The 25,310-nt window shown below is 41.1% G+C and overlaps 1 protein-coding gene across 1 annotated transcript in view; it reads left to right on the top strand.

Moving 5' to 3' along the window:
• Positions 1–8,325, top strand: part of PTCH2 (patched 2) — a gene marked incomplete at both ends in the record, with an annotated part of 60,865 nt that extends 52,540 nt beyond the window's left edge. The window contains 6 exons of the mRNA XM_083357942.1: positions 103–386; positions 1,868–2,005; positions 3,005–3,147; positions 3,833–3,932; positions 5,967–6,215; positions 7,909–8,325. Of these exons, the coding sequence (XP_083214068.1) occupies positions 103–386; positions 1,868–2,005; positions 3,005–3,147; positions 3,833–3,932; positions 5,967–6,215; positions 7,909–8,325 (1,331 nt within the window). The remainder of the gene's footprint in view (positions 1–102; positions 387–1,867; positions 2,006–3,004; positions 3,148–3,832; positions 3,933–5,966; positions 6,216–7,908) is intronic.
• Positions 8,326–25,310: the final 16,985 nt, after the last annotated feature.

The raw sequence follows: 25,310 nt of genomic DNA, 5'->3' as shown, positions 1-25,310 counted from the left end.
GGGGGCATGTGGGCAAAGGGGGAAACCATCAACCTTGGGGCCTAGAAACAAGAGGGGGACCAGGAGGTCACGTTTCCTAATGGCTGCCTCTGCTTCTTTTAGTCCCAGCTGCACAGCCCCTGGAGTTTGCTCAGTTCCCTTTCTACCTCAATGGGCTGCAACAGACATCGGACTTCGTGGCAGCTATTGAGAGTGTGCGTGCCATCTGTGATGAGGTGGCCCAGACACGTGGAGTATTTAGCTACCCCAGTGGATATCCATTCCTCTTCTGGGAGCAGTACATTGGCCTGCGCCACTGGCTTCTGCAGGCCATCAGCATTGTGCTGGCCTGCACATTTCTGGTGTGCACCCTGCTGCTGCTCAATCCTTGGAGTGCCAGTATCATTGTAAGTATATTCATTTATGGTTATTGGGGAAGAACAGAGATGTTTAAGTGCCATGTTCAAACATTATCTGCTGTAGTGTGTGTGTGTGTGTGTGTGTGTGTATGTGTGTATGTATGTATGTATGTATGTATGTATGTATGTATGTATGTATGACTTTCAAATTGGCTTTGTAAGATCAGTATCATTTCTAGCCCTCATAAGTCAGGGGGCAAGGTTAAAAGCGGGGTTAGGTTAATTTGTGTGAAGCTTCCTGAGATTAGAGGACTTCTACTTTTTCCCTGATTCCCTTTCTTGCCTTACTACTATTCCCCTTCAGCCTCTATTTTATTCTCATCTATACAATACTCTAAAATGTTTAATTTTTATCCCAAAATGCTATTCTAAACAATTACAATTCTTCAGATACTCAATTTTTCCAACAGGAATATAATTCTGAAAATATGTTGATGTAGTTTGCATTATTTATCTTGGTTGCAAAATAAATAATTATTTTGGTTGTTTGCATTATACACACACACACACACACACAGAGAGAGAGAGAGAGAGAGAGAGAGAGAGAGAGAGAGAGAGAGAGAGAGAGAGAGAGAGAGAGAGAGATGCCAGTTACCATATAAAATGTGGATCAGCCTATTTCTATCATCAGTTTTCTCTCTATATTTCTGACAGGTTTAAGTTAACATAAAGTTTATTTACAAACTGATGTGTTATATGCTGATCCACTTTAATAGAAGTCTGCACACTGCATTTTTCTCCTTAACCATTATTATAGAATAGATGGATGTCTATCTGCAGCCTTGCACTGGTGCTATTCCTTTGCTTGCTTAAGAAGTAATTGTTATTTTTTAAAAAAAAATATTAAATTTTATCATATTAACAATTTAGCAGATAATCTGTTTGTGGAAGATTAATGGCCGACAATGAATTTTAAGGACTAATTATCTAGCTTGTTAGATGCATTGATTAGATTTTTATCCTGCTTTTATTACTTTATAAGTAACTCAAGGCAGCAATATATATAATACTCCTTCCGCCTCCTATTTTCCCCACAACTCTGTAAGATTATTCCTCATAAAATTCCTCACATTATTCCTATGCTTGTTAGTCTATTTTCAGAATAGTTATATTTGGGGCTTTAACATTTATAATTAATTAATATCCATAACTACATGGAACATATATTGATAATTAAGAGCATCTATTATATAAAAGAATACTAAAGACATAACAGTTAAATGACACAAGTTAAATGACACAAGTGTAATTAATATATTTAATATTTAATTTTCTTTTTTTTTAACAACAGATCATGGCTATAGACAATTCCTTCTATATTCAGAATATGTGTTTAAACCTTTAGCAGCTGTAAATTTTCTACAAGAAACATTATTCATGCATCACCGATTGTGGAATTGTGTTCATAAGCATTCTGTTTTCCCATTGGATTTAAATGCTGTACTCATGGTGATTTCTCTCATATATAGGTATTTGTTTTGGCAATGATGACAGTTGAGCTTTTTGGCATCATGGGCTTGATGGGCATCAAATTGAGTGCAATCCCTGTTGTCATCCTAATTGCTTCTGTAGGCATTGGTGTGGAATTCACTGTACATGTAGCTCTGGTAAGTAAGATTTTACCTAAGAATATTTGCATTGCTATAAGACTCAATGGCTTGTGATGACAAAACATGCTTAACTAGAACCGTGATGGTGCAGTGGTTTGAATGCAGTATTGCAGACTAATTCTGCCAACTGCCAGCAGTTTGATCCTGACCGGCTCAAGGTTGACTCAGCCTTCCATCCTTCCGAGGATGGTAAAATGAGGACCGGATTGTTGGGAGTAATATGCTGACTCTGTAAGCCACTTAGAAAGGACTGCAAAGCACTATGAAGTGGTATATAAGTCTAAGTGCTACTGCTGTTAACTATGCTAGTGGTTCATTTGCACAACACAGTAAGCTGGGTATGGCTAGTGTGCTGGACAAAGCTAACCTGTTAGTTAGATTATGCATTAATTGGGTGGCCAAGCTAAAATATTGTGTGAATGCATTTTGCTGTCATTAGATTTTGTGGGCACAAGCTTTTATTTTTTTAAAAAATATATTTATTTAGATCTACACTGAAAAGAATGGGACCAATGAACTAGTATCATAGTTTAAAATGGATTTGTACTCTCTTTAAAATTAATATGGATGGTTAGAGGAGAATTTAATCTACTCTAACTTATGATACATGACTCTATAGTTGGGTATCTTTCTTGATTATTTTGTATTAGAAGGTACTTTTCTTTTGAAAGAACTAGAGTGAGAAGTATCATTTCCAGGTGAGGCTTTCTGCACTCCTGTCATTGGTACTTAACTCTGTGCACAAGAACTGATCCAGCCTATTAGATCCTCTCAGCGTCTATGTAGTTAGTAGTCTCTAAGAGTGGCTGTAAGGCAGGGGTGTGAAACTCGCAACGTCGCATGACGTGTCGAGACGTATCGCGACTTTTTTGACATTGCCGGCAATAGGGTAGGAGCGGTTTTGCTATGATGCATCCGGCCCGCGGGCCGGCAGTTTGACACCCCTGCTGTAAAGTATCCTTTTATGCTATGTTCTGACTGTCATTCTATTTTCAGGGGTTTGTCACTGCCATTGGCAGCCGGAACCTGCGCTCCACTGTGGCTTTAGAGCACATGTTTGCTCCTGTAATGGATGGTGCTGTTTCCACTCTGCTTGGTGTACTTATGTTGGCAGGCTCAGAATTTGATTTCATTCTGAGGTACAGTTCTTTCTTTTCCATTTATCAAATATGTATTTTTGAATATTAGATTGATTCTCTGTATATATTCGAACAAAATGGCAAATGTCCTATGGACAGTCTTAAAGCTTTAGATCATGAGTCAACATCCTTTTTTGGCCTTCTGGGGTATGTCAACAACAACTTGAAACTGCTGGTCCATGTCTTAGGGTATCAGTAAGAAGAAGGCTCTTTTTTTTCCCCTGATGGCTAATGGGGAATTTCAGTTGAATAAGTACAAGTAGTAAACTAACCTAAGAGATTAGCAGTTCAGGTAGATTTCCTGATTCACTGGAGCATAGGAAGAGGGAATTGGTGCAGCACAATTAAACTTGCCAGATTCTATAGCCACTGCAGCCACTCCCAATAAAAGCAGTTTTAGCGCTCCCATGGTGTTTGATTTCTTGGTCAGGACTACCTAGTGGGACTCACAACTACCTTCTGGATAAATGCCTTTCTCTCCCCCTGGCTAAGTTCATACATTGCACCAATCTATTATGTGATTTGTTTGCTTATGGTTTAGCATGTCATCTGAACCTACATATTGTGTTACATGCTCCAGAATGGAGAATGAAAGTAGTAGGAAAAATGACAGTACAGCAATGAAGGTATTATGGGCAGATGAACCAAATATGCAACAATTACTAAATTCCATCTTCCACTGCAGGTATTTCTTTGCTGTGCTTACTATCCTGACTATTCTGGGGCTACTTAATGGCCTGGTACTGTTGCCTGTGCTACTTTCTATTATTGGACCACCTGCAGAGGTAAGTGATCTTCTGTTCCCAGATAGCATGTTCCAGGATACATTTTTTTTAAAAAAAACCTAATAGGGAAGAAAGAACAAAGGATTCTGAGTCCTATGGGCAGATTTTGTTAAGAGATTGTCCAGGTACTATGGGAATTCATTATCAATAAGTAGATTGGACATTGGGGGTTTATTTTGTTTTGTTTTGTTTACCATCAATACCCTTATAGGGTTTGCTGTATAATTATGAAAGTTTTAATATTAAGGGTAGTTACTATCAAATATAATCAGACATACTTTGAACTTTAAGAAAGCAAAACATAATAAGTTCTGAACAATAAGTAGGATTCCATGGACAAAAATTTAGTAACATGGGAAAGAAATCAAAAAGTAGGTGGGAATTCCTAGACTGAGATACTAAAACACATTTGCAAACAATTGTAATGTTTGTGTGTGGGGGGGAGGGTAGATGAAGGAGCCTATGCAGCCTAAGAAAAACTTCAGGAAAGATGTGAAGATGAGGCAGGTCACATATAGGAGGTGAAAAGTGGATATATATATATAGATAGACAACCTTAGAACTGAAGCTATACTGACAGTCCTTGACATAACGACCATTTCTTTAATGATGGTTCAAACTTCAGAGTTACAACAGCCTTAGAAAAAGTGACATATGAACCATTCTTGAAGTTACAACCCCACCCATCTTACCATCCCCCGCATGTTGGACGCATTTACAACAGTTACAGCATCATACAGTCACTTGGTTGCGATTTGTCCCCTTCCCAGCTGGCTTCAAACAAGCAAAATCAATTGGGGAAGCTGGATTTGTTTAACTATTAACAATCATGTGATTCGTTTAACAACCATGATAAAAATGGTTGTAAAATCGAGTCTGGTCCTGTGATGACTTGTTTAACAGCCACATCACTTAGCAATCAAAAATCCCTGTCCCAATGTGGTCATAGTCGAGGACTATCTGTAGCGTCTCAAAACTAAAACTCCAAATGAGCTGAGATGGTTGAGGGAAGTTAAGAACTATAACAATAAAAAAACCCTCAGTTTTCTGACTCTGTAGTGGTTTCTTCAAATACATTCTTCAAAATAAAAGGAAAGGGAAAAAGCTGTTCATAAAAGTGACAGAGCAATAGATAACAAAAAAGTGGCAAAGTCAGTCTTCTCAGAGAAGAGGAATATATATTCCATTATGTTTGATTTCAGCAAAATGATTGACTATAAAATTTTGGATTGTACCATTTGTAGCATAATTTCTGCTCAAGAAGCTTAAAACAGAAATGAAAGAGGAATTGTTCTTTTATATTCTGCATTGTCAGAATGGATTGAATTTTGGCCACCTTATTTTAAGAAAAAATTGCAAAAATTTGGAACCAGTGCAGACAAGTGCAACAAAAGTTATTCCAAATTTCAAAATTAAATCTTTTAAGGAAGAGATAAAGGAACTGGCAATTTTTAGCCTTGAAATGTAGATTATGTGAGTGGGAGATATAATTACACTTTTAAGTACCTGGTGACTGAGAACCGAATAATGATGCAGGGTAAAGTTGAATCCTACAAAATAATTATTTATAGAAAGAGCATCAATCCCCAAAAGAGAAGGCAAGTTTTCCTTCCTGAATGTGTTCATGCAGAAGACTGGTACTGCTTTAACCTGGATTCCTGCACCAATCAGGCAACTGGACTCCTTCGAAGTTTGTGATTCCTTGACAAAACAATACAATAGGATATAGATGCTCTGATATGCACTATTTCATCCCAGGGGTCTTATGTCATTTTCTTACTGGAAGTGCCAATTTAGATTAATAGAATTAAGAGAAATATATGCCAGCTGTGGTTTACCATTTGCTATACACAGATAACTAGAGCTGCCCTTTCCAGTTATGTGCTCTTCAGCTATAAGAACTTTTAAGCAATTCCGGTAATGACCTCAGACTGAGCTGGTTGCTTAGAGGGTCACATTTGAAAGCACAACATCCGGAGAACTTTTGCATAGTTCCCTCATTCTGTACACGTCTCTTTCTTTTTCATCATACAGGTCACTCCAGCAGATAATGGCAGCCGCTTGCCAACACCATCACCTGTCCCACCACCTATCAACCATCATAGCTTCTACATTCGCCAACATGGAAATGCTTTCGGTGACTCCTCAGACTCAGAGTACTATTCAGAGACAGTTAGTGCATCAGAGACTGGTGAAGATGACCGCAGCACATATATCATCTCCCCAGCACAATCACAGATCTTGGTCAAGGCCAGCAAAAGTCCTAATTTCCCCCAAATCACTGTAAGTATCCATCAGGGCTCAAAACAACCAGCTTTGTTTTTTCTGGATAGTCAGTGTTACATCATAAAAAGAGAAGAAGAAAGGCTCCTAGATTGCAGCTCCCAATAAGAGCATATTTTCCTTCCTTAATTGGAGGAGGGACAAAATCAGATTCTTGATTTTTTTTATCACTAATCCTTTAGGACAGGGGTCCCCAACCTCTGGGCCCTGGCCTACTACCAGGCCTACTTGCAACCAGGCTGTGCGAACGGCGGGCCAGCGAGCACGCATGTACATGCAGCTTGAATGGTGCAAGTGTCGGTGCGGTATGCAAGTTGGACTGTGTGCTCATGTGTGCCAGTCTGCTGCGCACATGCATGCCAGCCCGCCACTCATGCGGCCCGATTCCCCTCTCCACCCCCTGCCAAGCCGCAAAGGTTGGGGAACCACTGCTTTAGGATGTTTCCCCCACTTATATTTCTATGCACAGTGGAGAAGAGCCAATGGAAGAGATTATACATGACTCAGGACTGAACTATTCAGTTATTGATGCTCCATGAGCTTGGTTGTTTTCTTGTAGACATTTCATTACCAGGTTAGGTAAAATCATTAGTGCAAGAGAGATTAGACTTTGCTAGCTGTTTATATGTAGTAGTTTATGCTAGCAATCTTTGATTCCTCCTTGATGTTATTTGTTTAGGGTATCATTTTCTCCCTGATGGTTTATCTGGTACAGTTTTCTGCTTAGTTGGATATTGGCTGCTGTGTGTGTGTGTGTGTGTAGGGGGGGAGGATATGTTCTGGGCTTTTTATTTCCTTCCTTGGCTTCTGATTGTCACCTTTAATAATATGTAAATGGAGTTTATTTCTATGTATCTACTGATGACTGATTTATTTGAATGCCAAGCTTCCAGGAATTCTCTAGCATTTTTGGATTTGGATGGATCTAAAATATTAACAGTTTCTCAGTTGAGTCTATCCATGTGTTAAGATTTCATCATGGCCAATTGGTGTTGGTAGATATGGTCTGCCACTTTTTTATCTGTCTCTCCTACACAGTGGCTGTTACAGTCTTTGCATAATATGGTGTTGATGATACCTGTTTTTTATTCTCTTCATTGTTTACTGAGTTTTCTGATTTGCTTAAAATGTTTTAGAGGGATGTTGTTGGTTTGCATGCTACAGTGATGCTGACCAATTGTGGAAGTGTGTTGGTTGCCTTGGAGATGTTTTTGACATACAGAAGTATTGTCCATTTAGTAGGTTGCAATTGCTATGTTCTGGTGACTTATGGAGTTAGGCACTTTTCAATGAAGACCACATCTGATAATAATACCTAGTCTGTTAATGAAATGTCTGCAAGAAAACTACCAAGCTCAGAGAGCACCAAGAACCTAACATTGGAGAAGCACATTGACACATAGTCATTGAAACTGAGAAAACAAGACTTTAGGTGGTATTCCAAGGTCAAATAATAGTATTGCAAAGGGAAATATTGAGGAGTCACTTTTTAAAAGTCTTCTCTCATGACCTTATAAACGGTGAACAACAACGAATTAGGCGTCATTATTTCCTTGTACGGCTAATGCTTTTATTTCTAAATGTTTGTGAGAAGCACTGTCATGAGAAATGCTCACTCAGAGCAATGTTGTATTACTGTGCTGTTTCGTTCTATACCTAACTAGCTCACAGTAGTCTTTGCTCTCCCGTGCAGGTGGTAAAAAGCTACAAGACAAGCCTAGAATCACCGTTATCATTGTGCAGCCCAGAATGGACCCAATCCACAACTCCTGGTGGCCATTTGCCAGCATCTGTCACAGAAATCAGAAGTTGTTTGCAGCAGCAAGAACAGCCCAATCACAGACTAGGGTCTCAGTTGGCTCAGCCTACTCCCAATCCTCTTCAGACTAACTCCATTACTCATGGCACCAAAATACCACCTTCAGGACCTGGTGGCACTTTCACTACAGTAACAGCTACTGCCTCGGTGATGTTGGCCTTGCACCCACCTTTGCCTGGATCTTGCCGGGGCTATACACACGAGGGATTTGAATCTGATGAAAGCTCTGAAAAACCTGGCCCCAAACCATCTGACGCTTTGGAACTACAGGACCTAAAGCAGAATCATTAGCCATCCACATTTGCCAAGCCAAGTCACTGGCTCTAGAACTCTTGCCTCAGGGCTGGCCAGCATCCCAAGTGAGAACGGGGGGCCAGAAACATCCCACATCAGAGATTGTGAAGTTTGCTGTATTTATGGAAACTCTTGCACTGCATCTAACCAACTGCGGGCACGATCAGTACAGCTGAGAACAAAGAGACCAGATCAGTATTGATATTGCAAAAAAGCTGATAGGGGAATATCTCAGCATTTCCAGGTGTATTTGGCACCAAAAAGCATTTTGATTTCCTGGGTGTCAGGGCTTAGCTTTTGTACCCTTAGTTCGGGCAAGTGACCCATTTAATATCAGGCCTACTTGAATCTGAAAAATGAAAATGACCATTCTCCACAAGCTATGTGAACCATCTCATGGCCTTCTTTGGGCTTGTTGCTCAAACAGCCACCCTCCATGGAGAAAACAGGACTCAACTAGGTGTGGGGAACTCTCCCACATTGTGCTGCTATTCTTTTATTTTATTAATATTATTATTATAATAATAATTATTATTATTTTAAACTGTATAAAAAGAGTCACCAACCCTCCCCCTTATAATTATAATAATTATTTTTATTATTTTCACGGCTCTCTCAGTAAATATGTGGCAATTTCCCTTTGAAGGGAAACACCAGGGTGAAGTTGTAATAGGGAGAGTCACCCTATTGTAATGTGGAGTGAAAGGAGAATGTAATGGTGGGGGCACGATGTGTCTTAAGTTTCTATGCAAACTGTGTGGGACAGACTGCATTCTTATCTGGTTCCCACCAGTAGTACCGCCTGTCCTAGCATCTGGGATGTCACTATTCTGAATCCCATTCCTACACCCACCCACCCCCATCCCTATACTGTATAAACTTTCTCTTACGTTGCTTGCCTCTTGTATCAACTGAAAATGTTTATCACACAAATGTCCCCTAAGTTATTTCTGATTAGTGTTGAAATGTTCTGTTCATGACTAATAGAAATAAGGGATTATTGAAGAGTTTTTTAAATTCCCCCCCCCCCAGGAAAAAACATAGTCGGGTCTTCAAACATCAGAGAAAGATAGATTCATCCCTATTCCTGGTACGTGGCACAATGCCAGGGTACAGAATGGTTGCATACATACGTTGATTACAAAGCCTGTGTTGCACATAAGGATTGAGGATATCTAGGGGGGGGGAAACACTCAAAGAAGAAACAAGGATTTTGCGTAGTGCCCTCATTGAGAGAGTGTTATGAAATAAGGTCACTCACTCCATGTTATTATTGGGGTGGTGTCATGCATACTCATTGAGATCTTTTTACAGATAATATCTTTCCTCTGCTGAGATGATTGGCTTCCTGAACTTTGTGGTTATAGTAAAATACTCAAGCTGCACTTGGTAGCCAAGTGTGGCCTAATCATTTCTTTCCCCTTTACCAGAGGAAATTTTTTATGTAAAAGAAACTTTTGATTTTATTTTGAGATATTTTGAGCTGACAGAAACCCTTCCCATTGAGTAAGATTTTGGTGCAATTGTTAAAGCAGAAATCTTTAGGATCTCCTGCCTAAAACCTACAGTTGCAGGTTCTGTTCTTGAAGACTTCTAGTTCAACTTCTTTGGTAGAAAATTAAAAATGTATTAACATTTAGCAAGAGCTTCTAGAGGAGAAGTCCCAGTTCCAATATATGGGCTTGGTTTCTGCATAACCAAGTCAATATTGCTTTATAAAACAGTTTGGTTTTTCCATTCTCTTTCAGAATGTCAGCTTGCATTCTCCATGAACTTTAAAGTGACGGTTTCTGGCCAGGTCTAATCTGGGCACCGCAAGAGAATAACTGACACCACATATGTTAAAATGCAATTTTTCCTGGTGTTAAAACAGCTTATAATTATTTATTTATTCCTTTCTTTCTGTCCTTTTCCAAAGGAGAAAAGATGGCAGCTGGAGCAATATTTTCTTTGGATGGGGTCTATTTACATAAGGTTACCAACTTCCTTATGTTAAACTACTCCCTATTTAAGTTAGCATTGAACTGAATGATAAATTTCCTTAATGTACTATTCTTTCATCTGCTGGATGTTAAGCCTGCCAAACATGGCAAATTTCCACAAAGAATAAGAAAGCAAGGCATATGGATTTAGATGATTTCATTAGCCACCTACATCAATCCAAAAGACTGGAGATCAAGCAACTCAATGCCCTCTGAATATTTCGCAGTTCAACTTCCATTAGTCCTAGCATGGCCGCTAGCAAGGAATTGTGGGAGTCGTAGTCCAAAACATCAAGAAGGTACTAGGTTGCCTGCCCACATAGGTTGCAAGAAATTAGAGGCTGAGCCTGCAACTGGCAAAACTTAAATGAAGGATTTTTGACATCTTGAGATAGAAACTATCTAACCTATTATTTACATACATGCGAACACACGCAGCTTTCTTACAAAAAAGATGAAATGATTCAAAACAAAATTAATGTACCAGTTAAGGCAGGTAAATTGTTTTAGCTGATCCTGATTATTGATTTGGGGATTTCAGAAGTTAGGAAATCCCTCCCTATAGACTTCTAGGCATGATGCTGCCCAACATTTAGACACTAATAGTTTGCCATTTTAACCGTGGCATTATTATGTTCAGTAAGTTAACTTTTTAAAGCATTGTCAGTGTAATTGTCTGCTAGCCACTCTGAGGGCTTCACTTGAACTTGTGACATGCTTAGAAAAAAAAAAGATATCATCACTTTGAGCACAGAGACTTATCACAATCAACCCATATTCTTACAAGAATTGATTCTTGTTGGAATCCATTGACATTCTTCCTTCTAAACCCCAGGCACTTTAACCCCTTCCCTTCACCAAGAACTGCTGTAAATTTATTTCCCAGCCAAAGTTGCATTCACTTCTTGTTACCAAGGGAATGTACTCCTGAGATTTTCACATCTGTGTAAGGTGAAAACTTCAGTAGGTTTATGTCTCTTGTTAAAATGAGCACATTCAGTTTATTTTAAACCATCACTGATTTCTGGAGTCCAGAGAAATTTCCCAAAACTAATTTACTATATAGGGCCACTGACCTGGCCAGCATTTAGATCAAGGTTTTCCCACCGTTGAATTCCTTCCTTCCATCCACTGACTAAAAAGAACTGAGTGCTTCTGAAAAAATCAATCCCTCCCCCTCACCAAATCTGGGACCAGTGAAACATGATGAAAAGTGGACACATTGTATGTGTATTTGCGTATGTGCGAGTGTGAGAGTATGTAGTTGGGTGTGCTAGAGATCTGTTAACCTGATAATGTTGTCATGCCATATAAATTATTTATATGAAAAAGAAAATTTATTTTTGTAGTTTGTACAGACTTCTAGCCTTGCAATGGAATTTTTATTTTTAAAAGTAAATATATATTATATATAAACCTATCTTCTAGTGACCCTGTGTGTTGTTCTTTGTTCCATGCTGATGTCGAAGAACCTGTGGTTTTTCTAGATGTGGACCTGTAGTGGAAGATTTCCATCTGAAAAATATGCTTGGCCAAAAGTTTACACTGATAGCCCAAGTGATTTCATTATAAATTTGTGGCCTCTTGCCTATATCTTATTTATTTTTTATTTTATTTTAATTCCATTTATATCCCGCCCTTCTCCGAAGACTCAGGGCGGCTTACAAGCTTAGCAGTAGCCTTCATTCTATGTATATGCCTGCTTATTAGGGCTTTCACACACACCCCAAGCGGCATTATTACAAAGTCAGCTTGATTGCCCCCAACAATCTGGGTCCTCATTTTACCTACCTCGGAAGGATGGAAGGCTGAGTCAACCTTGAGCCTGGTGGGACTCGAACCTGCACTAATTGCAGGCAGCTGGTGTTACTTAAGGAGGCATTAGCCCACTGCTCCACCAAGGCTCCTTCAATTCATCTTAAAAAAGTCTGGATTATATCAGTTTGTATAAAATACCTGCATATATGTGTGTGTGTGTGTGTGTGTGTGTGTGTGTGTGTGTGTGTATGATACACACACATACTCACACAGAGCTGGATGTCTTCCATTAAGACTGAATTTTGCCTCAAGAAAATGCAAGTGCTATAGACAAAATATATAATTTATTTACATTTAATATATACAGTACAAATATATTATTGCTCTCTGCAGATATAATTTTAAATTACATTTTTAAAGCACATTATTTATTTATTTATTTTAATTCCATTTATATCCCGCCCTTCTCCGAAGACTCAGGGCGGCTTACAAGCTTAGCAGTAGCCTTCATTCTATGTGCTTATTAGGGCTTTTGGGCCCCCCAAGCGGCATTATTACAAAGTCAGCTTATTGCCCCCAACAATCTGGGTCCTCATTTTACCTACCTCGGAAGGATGGAAGGCTGAGTCGACCTTGAGCCTGGTGGGATGCGAACCTGCACTAATTGCAGGCAAGAAAAAGGGTTCCACTCAGTGTTCATTTTGTGCTTTCAGCTTGTTGCACTTTTTTAAATGCAACTTGAATGATTTTCCTGGTCAGCTTTCACAGGTTCAACAAATAAGTCTCTGGTGCTCTTTGAGCTTGGTTGTTTTCTTGCACATGTTTTGTTACCGATCAGGCAACATCTGTGCTAACTAGTTGGATAACAAAATGTAAGAAAACAACCAACCTCAAAAGGTATCAAGGACTCCATAGTAAAACTCTGAGCTGCATATATTATCTTCTCTTGATACTAAGTAACTTTTTAGTCTTATGTTTTTACCTGTGAATATTGACAAGAAAATATAACAAAATTCAGGAAAAGAGTATTTAAAGCCAAGTGTAAATGTCAAAGCTTTTTATGCAATGTGTACAAAAAAAGCCCCAATTTTGATATCGGCAAACAGACTCTCAAGAAGAGGGTTTTTTATAGACTCAGATAGCAATAACTCTGCAGGAAAGAAAATTCCAAGTAAACTGGCAGAGAACTGAGGCTTATCAATCAATAAATCAATAAATCAGAATAGAGCTGGAAGGGACCTTGGAGGTCTTCTAGTCCAGCCCCCTGCTCAAGCAAGAGACCCTATACCAGACATGTCAAACACAAGGCCCGGGGGCCGGATCCGGCCCGCGAAGTGGTTTCATGTGGCCCGTGAAGCCATCCTGGAAACAGTGAGGGAATGGCCCCCACTGCCTTGGCCCTGGCCCAGAGATCCTCCTCCTGCCAGAGACCCTCAGATCTGTCCCACTCCTGCTCAGGCCCCCATAGGCACCCTTGATGCGAACGATGTAGAGCTGGCCACGCCCACCCAGTAGGCCATACGCACTCCAGCCACGCCCACCCAGGCCACACCCACCCGGCCCCTTGAGGGCAACCACAATGCTGATGCGGCCCTCAATGAAATTGAGTTTGACACCCCGGGGCCTATACCATTTCAGATAAGTGACTGTCCAGTCTCTTCATAAAAACCCTCAGTGAACAATGTGAAAACAATTGTTCCAGGATGATACAACTTAGCTTACTATTTTAAAAATGAAAGGTAGACTGCAAGAGAAAGGCCTGCACCTTGAGTTAACCCATCCCTAATGCAGTCCTCCTGGAAAAAAATCAGTCTTTCTACTCCACCTTCCTCTTAGTAGTGTCTGTACTGCAGCTGTCTGGTAGTTTTTATTTTTCCATAGCCCATAGGCAGCGCAGATCTACATGTGCATGGATGTGTCTTGTCAGCAGCCACAGGGACCACAGCTGCGCCAATTCCACAAGCAGAGCAACAAACAGAACGAAGAAAAACAAATAGAGATCCGAGTTCTCTCACACAGCACTGAAGCCTAGAGGTTCAGTTAGGGGTTCGCTTTAAAAGCAGTGTGACTCCTTTCTCCTACTGTTTTGTAGTTTGCAGTGTGCAATGGCTTTAGCAAAAGAATTTGATTATGAAAACAATCAAAGCATATGGAGAGGCAGATGTTCGATGCATCAACATATAACTTTAATTCAAAAGTATGGCTACTCCCAAGAGAAAGAATGTAGAATCTTCCTAGAAGGCTAAGCCAGTTAATTTCCGATTAGCAACTAAAGTAGCTGTCCATGTTGAACAATAGGGATTCAAGTTCAGCCTGTAAAAATGCAATTAATCGGGTGTTACTAGAATGCATAAGATGAGAAATAGTCCTTTTCAAAAACTTTGTTTCAAGGTTGTTGATGTAAGTCCTATAGAAATCACAATGCCAAGCCCTAATCTTCTTGCCAATTTAGTATCAGGTGAACAAGGTAGCTAAGCTGTTTCTTATCCCTTTATACCAACTCACAATGGTTTTATAGGGTCCCAAGCTCAGTGTCTGTCTGTTAAAAGCACCAATCCTTCTGTTCTCAAGCCAGTTGCTTCATAGCATGATATCAATCCATTTCTCAGGACAAATCAGCTTCCTGATTCTTGGAAGTGGAAATTCTGGCCCTAATTGTTGTCGTAAGCCGAGGACTACCCATACAGGAGATTGATCTATCATACTATCTCATGCATTTTATAAGAAAAGTCTAGCAACTACCCTGTGGTTTATAACTCTTTTCCAGATTTACAAATATGAAGAAACCTACCCTTTTTCTACTTACATTTATGACAATTATTAAAAGACCAAATCTGTTCCTTAAGATAGATCTGTCATATGCCAGGTTAAATCTGAACAGTCAGGAAGTTGCCCCTTTTTTAACCTTTCTATTGAAATCAGCACACAGACTGCAATCCTAGTTGTTAATTGTAACTTAAAGAGAGCAAAGAAGGCTTCGAAGAAAGACGTTTGGCAGGACAGGATAACATGATAACACGATACTCAATATCAAGGCTGCTTGTTCCTGAGGCATTCGGCCCATTTGTGCTCAGAGAAAAGGTGAATTATGAATGTCAAATGAAGATGGCAAGGGATGGGCAATAATGATTGTTTTTCTGAGAGAGAGAGAGAGAGAGAGAGAGAGAGAGAGAGAGAGAGAGAGAGAGAGAGAGAGAGAGAGTCAGCTGTTAAAATAAATATTCAGCTTGTTGATACACTGAATGGGAAAAGAATTCATCTTGTTTTTAAACCCTGAAGTCTGTTTAACTAATAAAGGTAAAGATTCCCCCACACATGTGTGCTAGTCATTTCCGACTCTAGGGGCCGGTGCTCATCTCCATTTCAAAGCCGAAGAGCCAGCGCTTGTCCGAGGACATCTCTGTGGTCATGTAGCCGGCATGACTAGACGCCAAAGGCGCACAGAACGCTGTTACCTTCCCACCGTAGTGGTCCCTATTTTTCTACTTGCATTTTTACGTGCTTTCGAACTGCTAGGTTGGCAGAAGCTGGGACGAGTAACAGGAGCTCACTCTGTTACGTGGCACTTGGGATTCGACCCGCCAAACTGCCGACCTTCTGATCGACAAGCTCAGCGTCCTAACCCACTGAGCCACCGTGTCCCTGTTTAACTAATAGGGTAAAAGAAATTCCAGGAGGCAGAACCTCTCTCAAACCCCTTTAGCAAGTAGGGACTTCCTTCAGCCTTGAATTAACTGAAGGTAATCAGCCTTTCACACATATGCTATAGATACTAATGCTCATATTCACACATACAACAGCATCAATCCTAGGAAATCTGATGTTTGACCCAGATTTTTTTTGTCTTTATGATAATTGAAGTTTCATTACTAAATACAGGGAGTGCAGAATTATTAGGCAAATGAGTATTTTGACCACATCATCCTCTTTATGCATGTTGTCTTACTCCAAGCTGTATAGGCTCGAAAGCCTACTACCAGTTAAGCATATTAGGTGATGTGCATCTCTGTAATGAGAAGGGGTGTGGTCTAATGACATCAACACCCTGTATCAGGTGTGCATAATTATTAGGCAACTTCCTTTCCTTTGGCAAAATGGGTCAAAAGAAGGACTTGACAGGCTCAGAAAAGTCAAAAATAGTGAGATATCTTGCAGAGGGATGCAGCACTCTTAAAATTGCAAAGCTTCTGAAGCGTGATCATCGAACAATCAAGCGTTTCATTCAAAATAGTCAACAGGGTCGCAAGAAGCGTGTGGAGAAACCAAGGCGCAAAATAACTGCCCATGAACTGAGAAAAGTCAAGCGTGCAGCTGCCAAGATGCCACTTGCCACCAGTTTGGCCATATTTCAGAGCTGCAACATCACTGGAGTGCCCAAAAGCACAAGGTGTGCAATACTCAGAGACATGGCCAAGGTAAGAAAGGCTGAAAGACGACCACCACTGAACAAGACACACAAGCTGAAACGTCAAGACTGGGCCAAGAAATATCTCAAGACTGATTTTTCTAAGGTTTTATGGACTGATGAAATGAGAGTGAGTCTTGATGGGCCAGATGGATGGGCCTGTGGCTGGATTGGTAAAGGGCAGAGAGCTCCAGTCCGACTCAGACGCCAGCAAGGTGGAGGTGGAGTACTGGTTTGGGCTGGTATCATCAAAGATGAGCTTGGGGGGCCTTTTCGGGTTGAGGATGGAGTCAAGCTCAACTCCCAGTCCTACTGCCAGTTTCTGGAAGACACCTTCTTCAAGCAGTGGTACAGGAAGAAGTCTGCATCCTTCAAGAAAAACATGATTTTCATGCAGGACAATGCTCCATCACACGCGTCCAAGTACTCCACAGCGTGGCTGGCAAGAAAGGGTATAAAAGAAGGAAATCTAATGACATGGCCTCCTTGTTCACCTGATCTGAACCCCATTGAGAACCTGTGGTCCATCATCAAATGTGAGATTTACAAGGAGGGAAAACAGTACACCTCTCTGAACAGTGTCTGGGAGGCTGTGGTTGCTGCTGCACGCAATGTTGATGGTGAACAGATCAAAACACTGACAGAATCCATGGATGGCAGGCTTTTGAGTGTCCTTGCAAAGAAAGGTGGCTATATTGGTCACTGATTTGTTTTTGTTATGTTTTTGAAGGTCAGAAATGTATATTTGTGAATGTTGAGATGTTATATTGGTTTCACTGGTAAAAATAAATAATTGAAATGGGTATATATTTGTTTTTTGTTAAGTTGCCTAATAATTATGCACAGTAATAGTCACCTGCACACACAGATATCCCCCTAAAATAGCTATAACTAAAAACAAACTAAAAACTACTTCCAAAAATATTCAGCTTTGATATTAATGAGTTTTTTGGGTTCATTGAGAACATGGTTGTTGTTCAATAATAAAATTAATCCTCAAAAATACAACTTGCCTAATAATTCTGCACTCCCTGTAAGTAAATAAATCAATCCAACTTCAGTATTGCCAGCTTGAGCAATGCGTAGGACTTTTCTCTTTCAGCTGCATTCAGCATTTAACATAGTTCAAAATCCTGAACATTGTTCCCAGAATAGACAGGCAGAAAAATCTATTGGCAGTTTTCTGGATGATATACAGATATCTAGTTTCCAATTGTTTAACAACAGCAGCAGCACTAAAATGACACACGTTAGAAATCTACATAAATTATACCACTGAACTGAAAAGTGAAGGGAATATACATACAGTAGTGGCCAAAATTGTGGAAACCTTTTGGGAAAAGTATATTTTTGAGGTTTGATGGCTAATAACACCACTGTTTTGGGGGGGAATAGTACCATAAAATTATATATCAATGGAAAGATAATTTAATCAAGAATGTAATGCAACAAAGTTTGTTCAATTATCTGTACTGTATTCTATGAAAAGTTATAGCCAAATAACCAGAAAAAGGAAGCACAACTTGCTTAGGTTGATATCAGGTAGCTTTCCTTCACCTGATTTCAGCCAATGAGCATGAGTGTTTAGAGAGCCAATCAGGTGTCATCTTGTTTTGGCAATGAGCCAATCAGATCACAGTAGGGTTCACTTATTGATGTCATGTACTTGAAGCTGAGAGGACATTTGTCGGTGTGTTATGTGATCGCTATCCAGTTGGTTGGGTTTTCTTGTGTTCTTTCATTTAGTGAGCTTGTAAAACGTAATAAAATTAAAGTAATGGTGCAAAGAGTTGACTGGTTGCCCAGAAAGCGATGTAAAATAGTACTATTACGTGAACAAGGCTACAGCTATAAAGAAATTAGAAGAAAAATAGGTGGAAACTTAACCAAAGGTGGCATTTCTACTGTACACTTTTCCCAAAAGGTTCCCACAATTTTGGCCACTACTGTATTTGTGGAAACTCAAATCAACAAACTTAAGATTGTTCAGTTTGGGATCTGAGTCCAGTTGATGACCTTTAATTCCTGGCAAGAAACAAACAAACAAAAAAGCTGATGGACTTTTTCTAAAACTTAAAGTGAAAGTGCGTCACAACTGTAAGTAAAAGATGGCGGCTAAACCTCCTCCTAAAACTTTCCGGAGTGCAGGAAATTCTCCGGTGCAACAACATTCATTACTGCAGGCGCTGCACTCTTCTGATGTATTGACATTGAAGGATCTTGAAAAGCATACCCAGTTAATTTTGGAATCAATGGGTGTTAAATTTCTACAGATGGAGGAGAAATTGCAGAAATTGGAGGAGAGAATGGAAGAGAGGATGGAACAAAAATTTAGAGAGATGAAGGTAGACATTTTGACTTCAGTGCATAAAGTAGCTGCATGTGTGGAAGATCTGGAGGAAAAAGTGGAAGATTTGTCTCAAAAGAATGCTATATTAGAAGCAAAAGTATTGGAAATCGAAGAGTTAAAAGACAAAATGGATAGCGAACTGAGTCTGGCTCAATTTTACCAGATGCAGTTTGCTGTTAGAATTAGAGGTTTAAAAGAGAATATTAAGGAAGACCTAAAGCAGCTGGTCTCAGAGGCTTTTGAGGTGGTATTGAATCAGCCAGCATCTGAAATAAAACAAGGCATGGACAAAGTGTTTCGTGTGAATTCGTGGATTGCTAAACAGAGAAAGCTGCCTAGAGATGTGGTGGTTTATTTTTTAAAAAGGGAAATTAGAGATGAAGTTATACAAGCTGCCTATGATACTAAAGTTGTGATTGCTGATCAAGAAGTTCTGGTTTTAAAAGAAATTCCTCCAAAGATTTTAAAGAGAAGGAAGGACTTTATATTTCTTGTGCAAGAGCTTAAGCAACGAGATATAAGGTTCAGATGGGAGATTCCACTTGGCTTGAGCTTGACGTATGAAGGCAAAAGGTATTGTTTGGTTACTGTGAAGCAAGCGCGTGATTTTTATAACAATGTTTTAAAAGTAATCCCATCAATACTTTCGGAAGATGCAGAGGGATCTGGAGAAGGAGAATATCAAGAGGATGAAGATGGACAAACAGATGAGAAGGGTGTAGGAGGAGATCAAGCCATAAATCTTTTGGATGACCCTAGAGAACAGAGAGTGACGCGTGCTGCTTTAAAACGTTCAAAGAAGATTAAAAAATAAGACTTGCAGAAATCTATGGAACTTCTATAATGTACTTACAGCTAAGCAGTGGACAATGGACTAAATTTGCTACATACTTACAGTTAAGCAGTGGAACTAATGGATTAAATTTACTACAGAGGAAATGGAAGAAAGTTTTATGGGTTAATGTGGGTTAATTTGTGTAAGAATTATCTATTATAGACTATTTTGGTTAGAGAGTGATTAGGATAATAGGGATAGGTGTTTGTGGTGTGTAAATGACAATTTGTTTAGAAAATAGATAATTGTGGAAGAATGTAGACAGTGGAGGAAGGTTTTCTGTTTTTTTTTGTTTTTTTTTTCTTTTTTAACATGAATGACGCTAGTTTTTTTTTTATCTTAGTTTTTTATATATATTTAATATTATTAAGGATTGGTTTATTTTATATAAGCTAGAGAGTGATGGATTTTAGAGTTTATAGTTGTTAGTATATGATTGTTTATGATTGTTTTTTTTTAGATATATACCTTGTATTTAGCTCTGGGAAGTCAGGGGGGGGGTAGGGGGGAGGGGGGGAAGTAGGGGGGAAGGAGGGGGGGAGGGGGGGAGTTAGGGGGGGGAGGGAGAGGGGGAGGGGGGAGGTAGGGGGGGAGGAGGGTAGGGGAAGGGGGGTTTTTTAAAGGAAAACTGTATTTTAAAACTTTTCAATAAAAAAAAAAAAAAGCCTGCTCACTTTTATTTCTTGCCTTTCATTCAGCAGCTCAAGGGAGCAAGCAAAATGCTCCCTATTTTTCCCGACATCAACCATTTTTCTAGAAGAAAACAATTAGCCCAAAGTCATTGGCTAAGGGTGGCATAGAACCCAGCTCTCACCATTCCTAATCTTTTCACAGCCCTTGAGACTTTACGTAAAAGGTAAAGGTTCCCCCGCACATGCGTGCTTGTCATTTCCAACTCTAGGAGCCGGTGCTCATCTCTGTTTCAAAACCGAAGAGCCAGCGCTTGTCCGAGGACGTCTCCGTGGTCATGTGGCCGGCATGACTAGATGCCAAAGGCGCACGGAACGCTGTTACCTTCCCACCGTAGTGGTCCCTATTTTCCTACTTGCATTTTTATGTGCTTTCGAACTGCTAGGTTGGCAGAAGCTGGGACGAGTAACAGGCGCTCACTCTGCTACGCGGCACTCGGGATTCGACCCGCCAAACTGCCGACCTTCTGATCGACAAGCTCAGTGTCCTAACCCACTGAGCCACCGCGTCCCTTGAGACTTTAGCCCCCTCCTTTTACCTTATCTCCCTTCCCTGCAGCTCCCATGGCCACCTTAATAAAGGGACTTGGTCTCCAGCTGCTGCCCAGGCTTCAAACCACAGGGATTCTGAAGCTGCCCTCCACAAGTTTCTTTCAGTTTACCACAGGGGTATTCAACCTTGGCAACTTTAAGACTTGTGGACTTCAACATGCTGACTGGGGAATTCCAGGAGTTGAAGTCCACAAGTTTTAAACTTGTCAAGGTTGGACACCCCTGGTTTACCACCAGTCAAATTTGCAAAACTGCTTCAGGGCCTGCAACCTGGTTCACTGGTCCTGCAAGCAATAATCCAACCATGAACTCACACAAGTCCCAAAGAAAAGTGCAAACAGGAACTACAGCAATATTTAAAGTGGGATTCCCTGAGGTTAGAGTCCATTTATCCCTCAGAAATTTCTAGACAAGCATTCTTGACCATTAAGTTTGCTAATAATTATTTTCCAGAGGTTGCATAAAATAATTCAACTAGCAAACATATACTTGACTTTGGACTTTTTATTATTTTTGTGACAAATTTAGGTCTTTGACACAGATGCATTTATAATTCTCTTGTTCACCAAAAAAACATGACAAGCCCCCACTCTCCCCACCCCTCGTAAGATAGATGTTTAATTGGGCAATTCCATTCTTTTCTAAATGTTTACTTAATTACGGTATCACTGAGTGGATAAGATTTGAGAAATGCTGTCCTTTCTATAAATGGAGAGATATTTCTTTTTGCTCCATTACTGAAAGTGATAAATTGAAATACAAAATGGATTTATTAGTTCAAGGTTAAAATATGTTACTTGTTTCCGGTAGCTCTAGATTTTTGCTGATTAGAACTGAAGGATTTATTGATGAGAGTTGAGAAAAGGGAAGAAGAGAACTTTTTTAAAAGTTGAAATATTAGAGAAGATATAAAATTACAAAAGTTTTTTATGCTTGTCTGAGGGGATGGGGAGACATTTTTTATATATCTTTGTTTCTTACTTTTTATGTTTTTTTTCTATCTCTTGGTACTTCTTTTTTATATTTTTCTTTTATCATATTTATATTTTTCTTTTATCGTATTTATAAACTAATAAAAAGTGTGTGTGCATGTGTGTGTGTGTGTGTGTGAGAGAGAGAGAGAGAGAGAATGAATGAGAATGCATTGGCTTTTTTGGCAGCAGCCAGGAAAGTCAATGCAATCCTAGGCTGCATTAACAGATTGATAGAAAAAAGATCATGTGAAGTACTAGTAAAGGTAAAGCTTCCCCCACACATGCGTGCTAGTCGTTTCCGACTCTAGTACCACTCTGCAAAGCCTTGGTAAGACTACACTTAGAATACTGCATCCAGTTTCAGTCACCCCCAACACAAAAAAGGTGTTGAGACTTTGCAAAGAATTCAGAGAAGAGCAACAAAATGATTAGGGGCCTAGAAGCTAAAACGTACAAAGAATGATTGCAGGAACTGGGTATGCTTAGTTTAGAGAAAAGAAGGACCAGGGATGACAAGACAGCATCTTCCCTTACTTGGAAGGGCTGCCACAGAGAAGAAGGGCTCCAGTTGTTTACCAAAGGACCAGTAGGCAGGATAAGGAATAATGGAGGGAAGCTAACCAAGGAGAGAAGCAACCTAGAACTAAGGAGAAAATTCCTTACAATGAGAACAGTCAACCAGTGGAACAAATTGCCTTTGGAACTCGTGGGTCCATCATTGGAAGCTTTTAAGAAGAGATTGGCCAGCCATTTATCAGAAACAGTATAGGTCTCCGGCGAGAGAAGGGGGTTGGACTAGATGACCTTCAAGGTCCCTTCCAATTCTGAGAGAGAGAGAGAGATGCTGCCCTGCTCTTTCAGAAAGGAAAATGAAGCCCAAGCAAAGCAAAGCAAAGCTCATCTCCCAGGGGCCGAGGCACCCCTGCCCCCAAAAGCCTCGTCCATCCCTGGCTTTCGGCTTGCCTTGCCAGCCCTTCAGTGTCGACCTCGTCCTAAAAACACGCCTCGGAGCTGGGAAGCCTGGAGGAAGGAAAAAGCCAGGCGGCGCGCGGGGCGCTCCTCTCCTCTCTTCCCGCAGGCGCAGGGCAGCCAACAGGCGTCTTTCTCTGCCTCTTGAACTCGGGACACAACCTTCCTAACTGAGGCCTGCCGGGGCCTTCCCCGCCTGCTGGGTGGTCCGTAATTAATCCCCCGCCGCAGGCGGTACGGGACTTACACGTCCTCGCCCAGCAGGCCTCCCCGCCTAATCCCCGGTTCTTGTTACTCGCCTCGGGGGGCCGCCAGCACCTCCGAGAGACCCTCGTCTCCCGCCCCCCCGCTTTTCCTGTCCGAGTCAGTGATGAAGTGCTAGAGCGCAATGAATGCGGCAGAATCGGACGCCTTTCTCTCTCTCTCTCTCCCTCCCCCTTCCCTTCCCTTCCCCACTTTCCGCAGCGGGCGTCGGTTTTTCCCGACGCTTTCGTCGTGCACGCTGCAAGGGCGCCTTCCTTGGCGAGGGTGCGCGGACTTCCTCGGAAAGCCCGGCTGGTCCGCGCTAGGGCGACAGACGGAGAGGCCTGGCTGGTCTGGAGCAGCGTTTTCCAACCTTAGGAACTTGAAGATGCGTGGACTTCAACTCCCAGAATTCCCCAGCCAGCTATGCTGGCTGGGGAATTCTGGGAGTTGAAGTCCACGCATCTTCAAGTTCCTAAGGTTGGAAAACGCTGGTCTGGAGAGACGAAACGAAGGCGACGGGTTTAAAAAAGAAGAAGAAATAAAGCGTAAAAGAAGGGAGCAGCCCCGAAGGGAAGCTGCCAGATACCGAGAAGCCTCCCTTCCCGCTCCCCGCTTTGCATGACAAAAGCCCAGCTGCAGAGATGGCACCGTCCCTCCTCTTCTCCCCACCCCCGCACCTTCCCGCCAAATTCCCTTCCCCAATTCCCAATCGAGCCCCATTATGTGGCAACAATAGCCGCCAGCTCGGGTGGCCCACCCAGGCGGCTAACCTACAGCCCGCAGCCTGCGCATTTTGGCAGAGGACTCTTGTCTCTCATCCTGTCGCAAGTCCTCATGTTGGGGCATCAACAGGCAAATAATGTACCAATACAGCTGCGACCATGGGAGTACAGTAAAAGGGGGAGGTCAGCAGTATGAATCAGGGTGAAGGCGGTATGAATTGCCTTCTGTTATCGCTTGTCAAAAAACTTGTCTCTCTTCCCCCCCCCCACTCCCCAAAAGCTATTTCCAGTTTGTACCTTCCCTTATTTGCACAATAAATATATGGATCTGGTATTTTAGCTTTCAGAAACTAGCATCTTTTAGCAGCGTTACTCAAGATGGTAATCGAGAGGTAGAACTTTAGGTAAAGGTAAAGGTTCCCCCGCACATGCGTGCTAGTCGTTTCCGACTCTAGGGGCCGGTGCTCATCTCCGTTTCATAGCCGAAGAGCCAGCGCTTGTCCGAGGACGTCTCCGTGGTCATGTGGCCGGCATGACTAGACGCCAAAGGCGCACGGAACGCTGTTACCTTCCCACCGTAGTGGTCCCTACTTGCATTTTTACGTGCTTTCGAACTGCTAGGTTGGCAGAAGCTGGGACGAGTAACAGGCGCTCACTCTGCTACGCGGCACTCGGGATTCGACCCGCCAAACTGCCGACCTTCCGATCGACAAGTTCAGCGTCCTAACCCACTGAGCCACCGCGTCCCTTCTAGAACTTTAGGAGAAGGCTTTAAGGGAGTTAGGCTGAAGAAATAGCTCGGTTGGGACAAGCCGGATGAAGATTTCCTCCCATCACAAGCAGAGAATTGCCCTCCTTTCCTTTGGGGTTGTATGGAGCAGAGGTATACAGAAAGAAGGGTAAGGAGACGCTGACCATTAAAATAAAACCCCAAAACATGATCTTAACTGTAGTAGACTAAAGGAGGTTTTTTTCCCCCCCAATTATGGTTCCATAATGCCCACTCGTGGTTGGAGGTGTTTATGCAGCTATTAAAAGAAAACTCATTAAAGCACAATTGTCAGAATAAGAGTTCAGGCAAAAAAGGGAAGCAAAGCTGCAAAAGAGACCCTGAAATATAATCTCTGAATGAATTAGGGACAGGAAAGTATGTTTTACATGTAATTCACCCATTTTTTGGGGGGTCCAAATGTGTAATCAAAAAGTAAACCCCACTGAGCTCCATTAAGCTTACTCCCAGATACATGTCAATACAACTGCAGTCTAAGGAAGAAACAGAAATGAAAAAGTAAAAAGACTCCAGCAGGGAACTGTGTCACAAAATATGTCTGATTCCAAAAAATGAAAGAATCCTACTTCAAAGCAGTATTTTACTATATTTAAAAATATTTTCTCAGAGAAGGAAAAGCATTACTGAATTATTGAACCATAAATCTTATCTAACTTTTCACTAACAAGACGCTTTTGCTCAAGCTTCTCTTGAAAAGCAGCATATTAATA

This window comes from Vipera ursinii, assembly GCF_947247035.1.
Source record: "Vipera ursinii genome assembly, chromosome: 3".
In the NCBI taxonomy this organism is placed as follows: domain Eukaryota; kingdom Metazoa; phylum Chordata; class Lepidosauria; order Squamata; family Viperidae; genus Vipera; species Vipera ursinii.
This window is presented reverse-complemented; position numbering and strand designations above follow the sequence as displayed.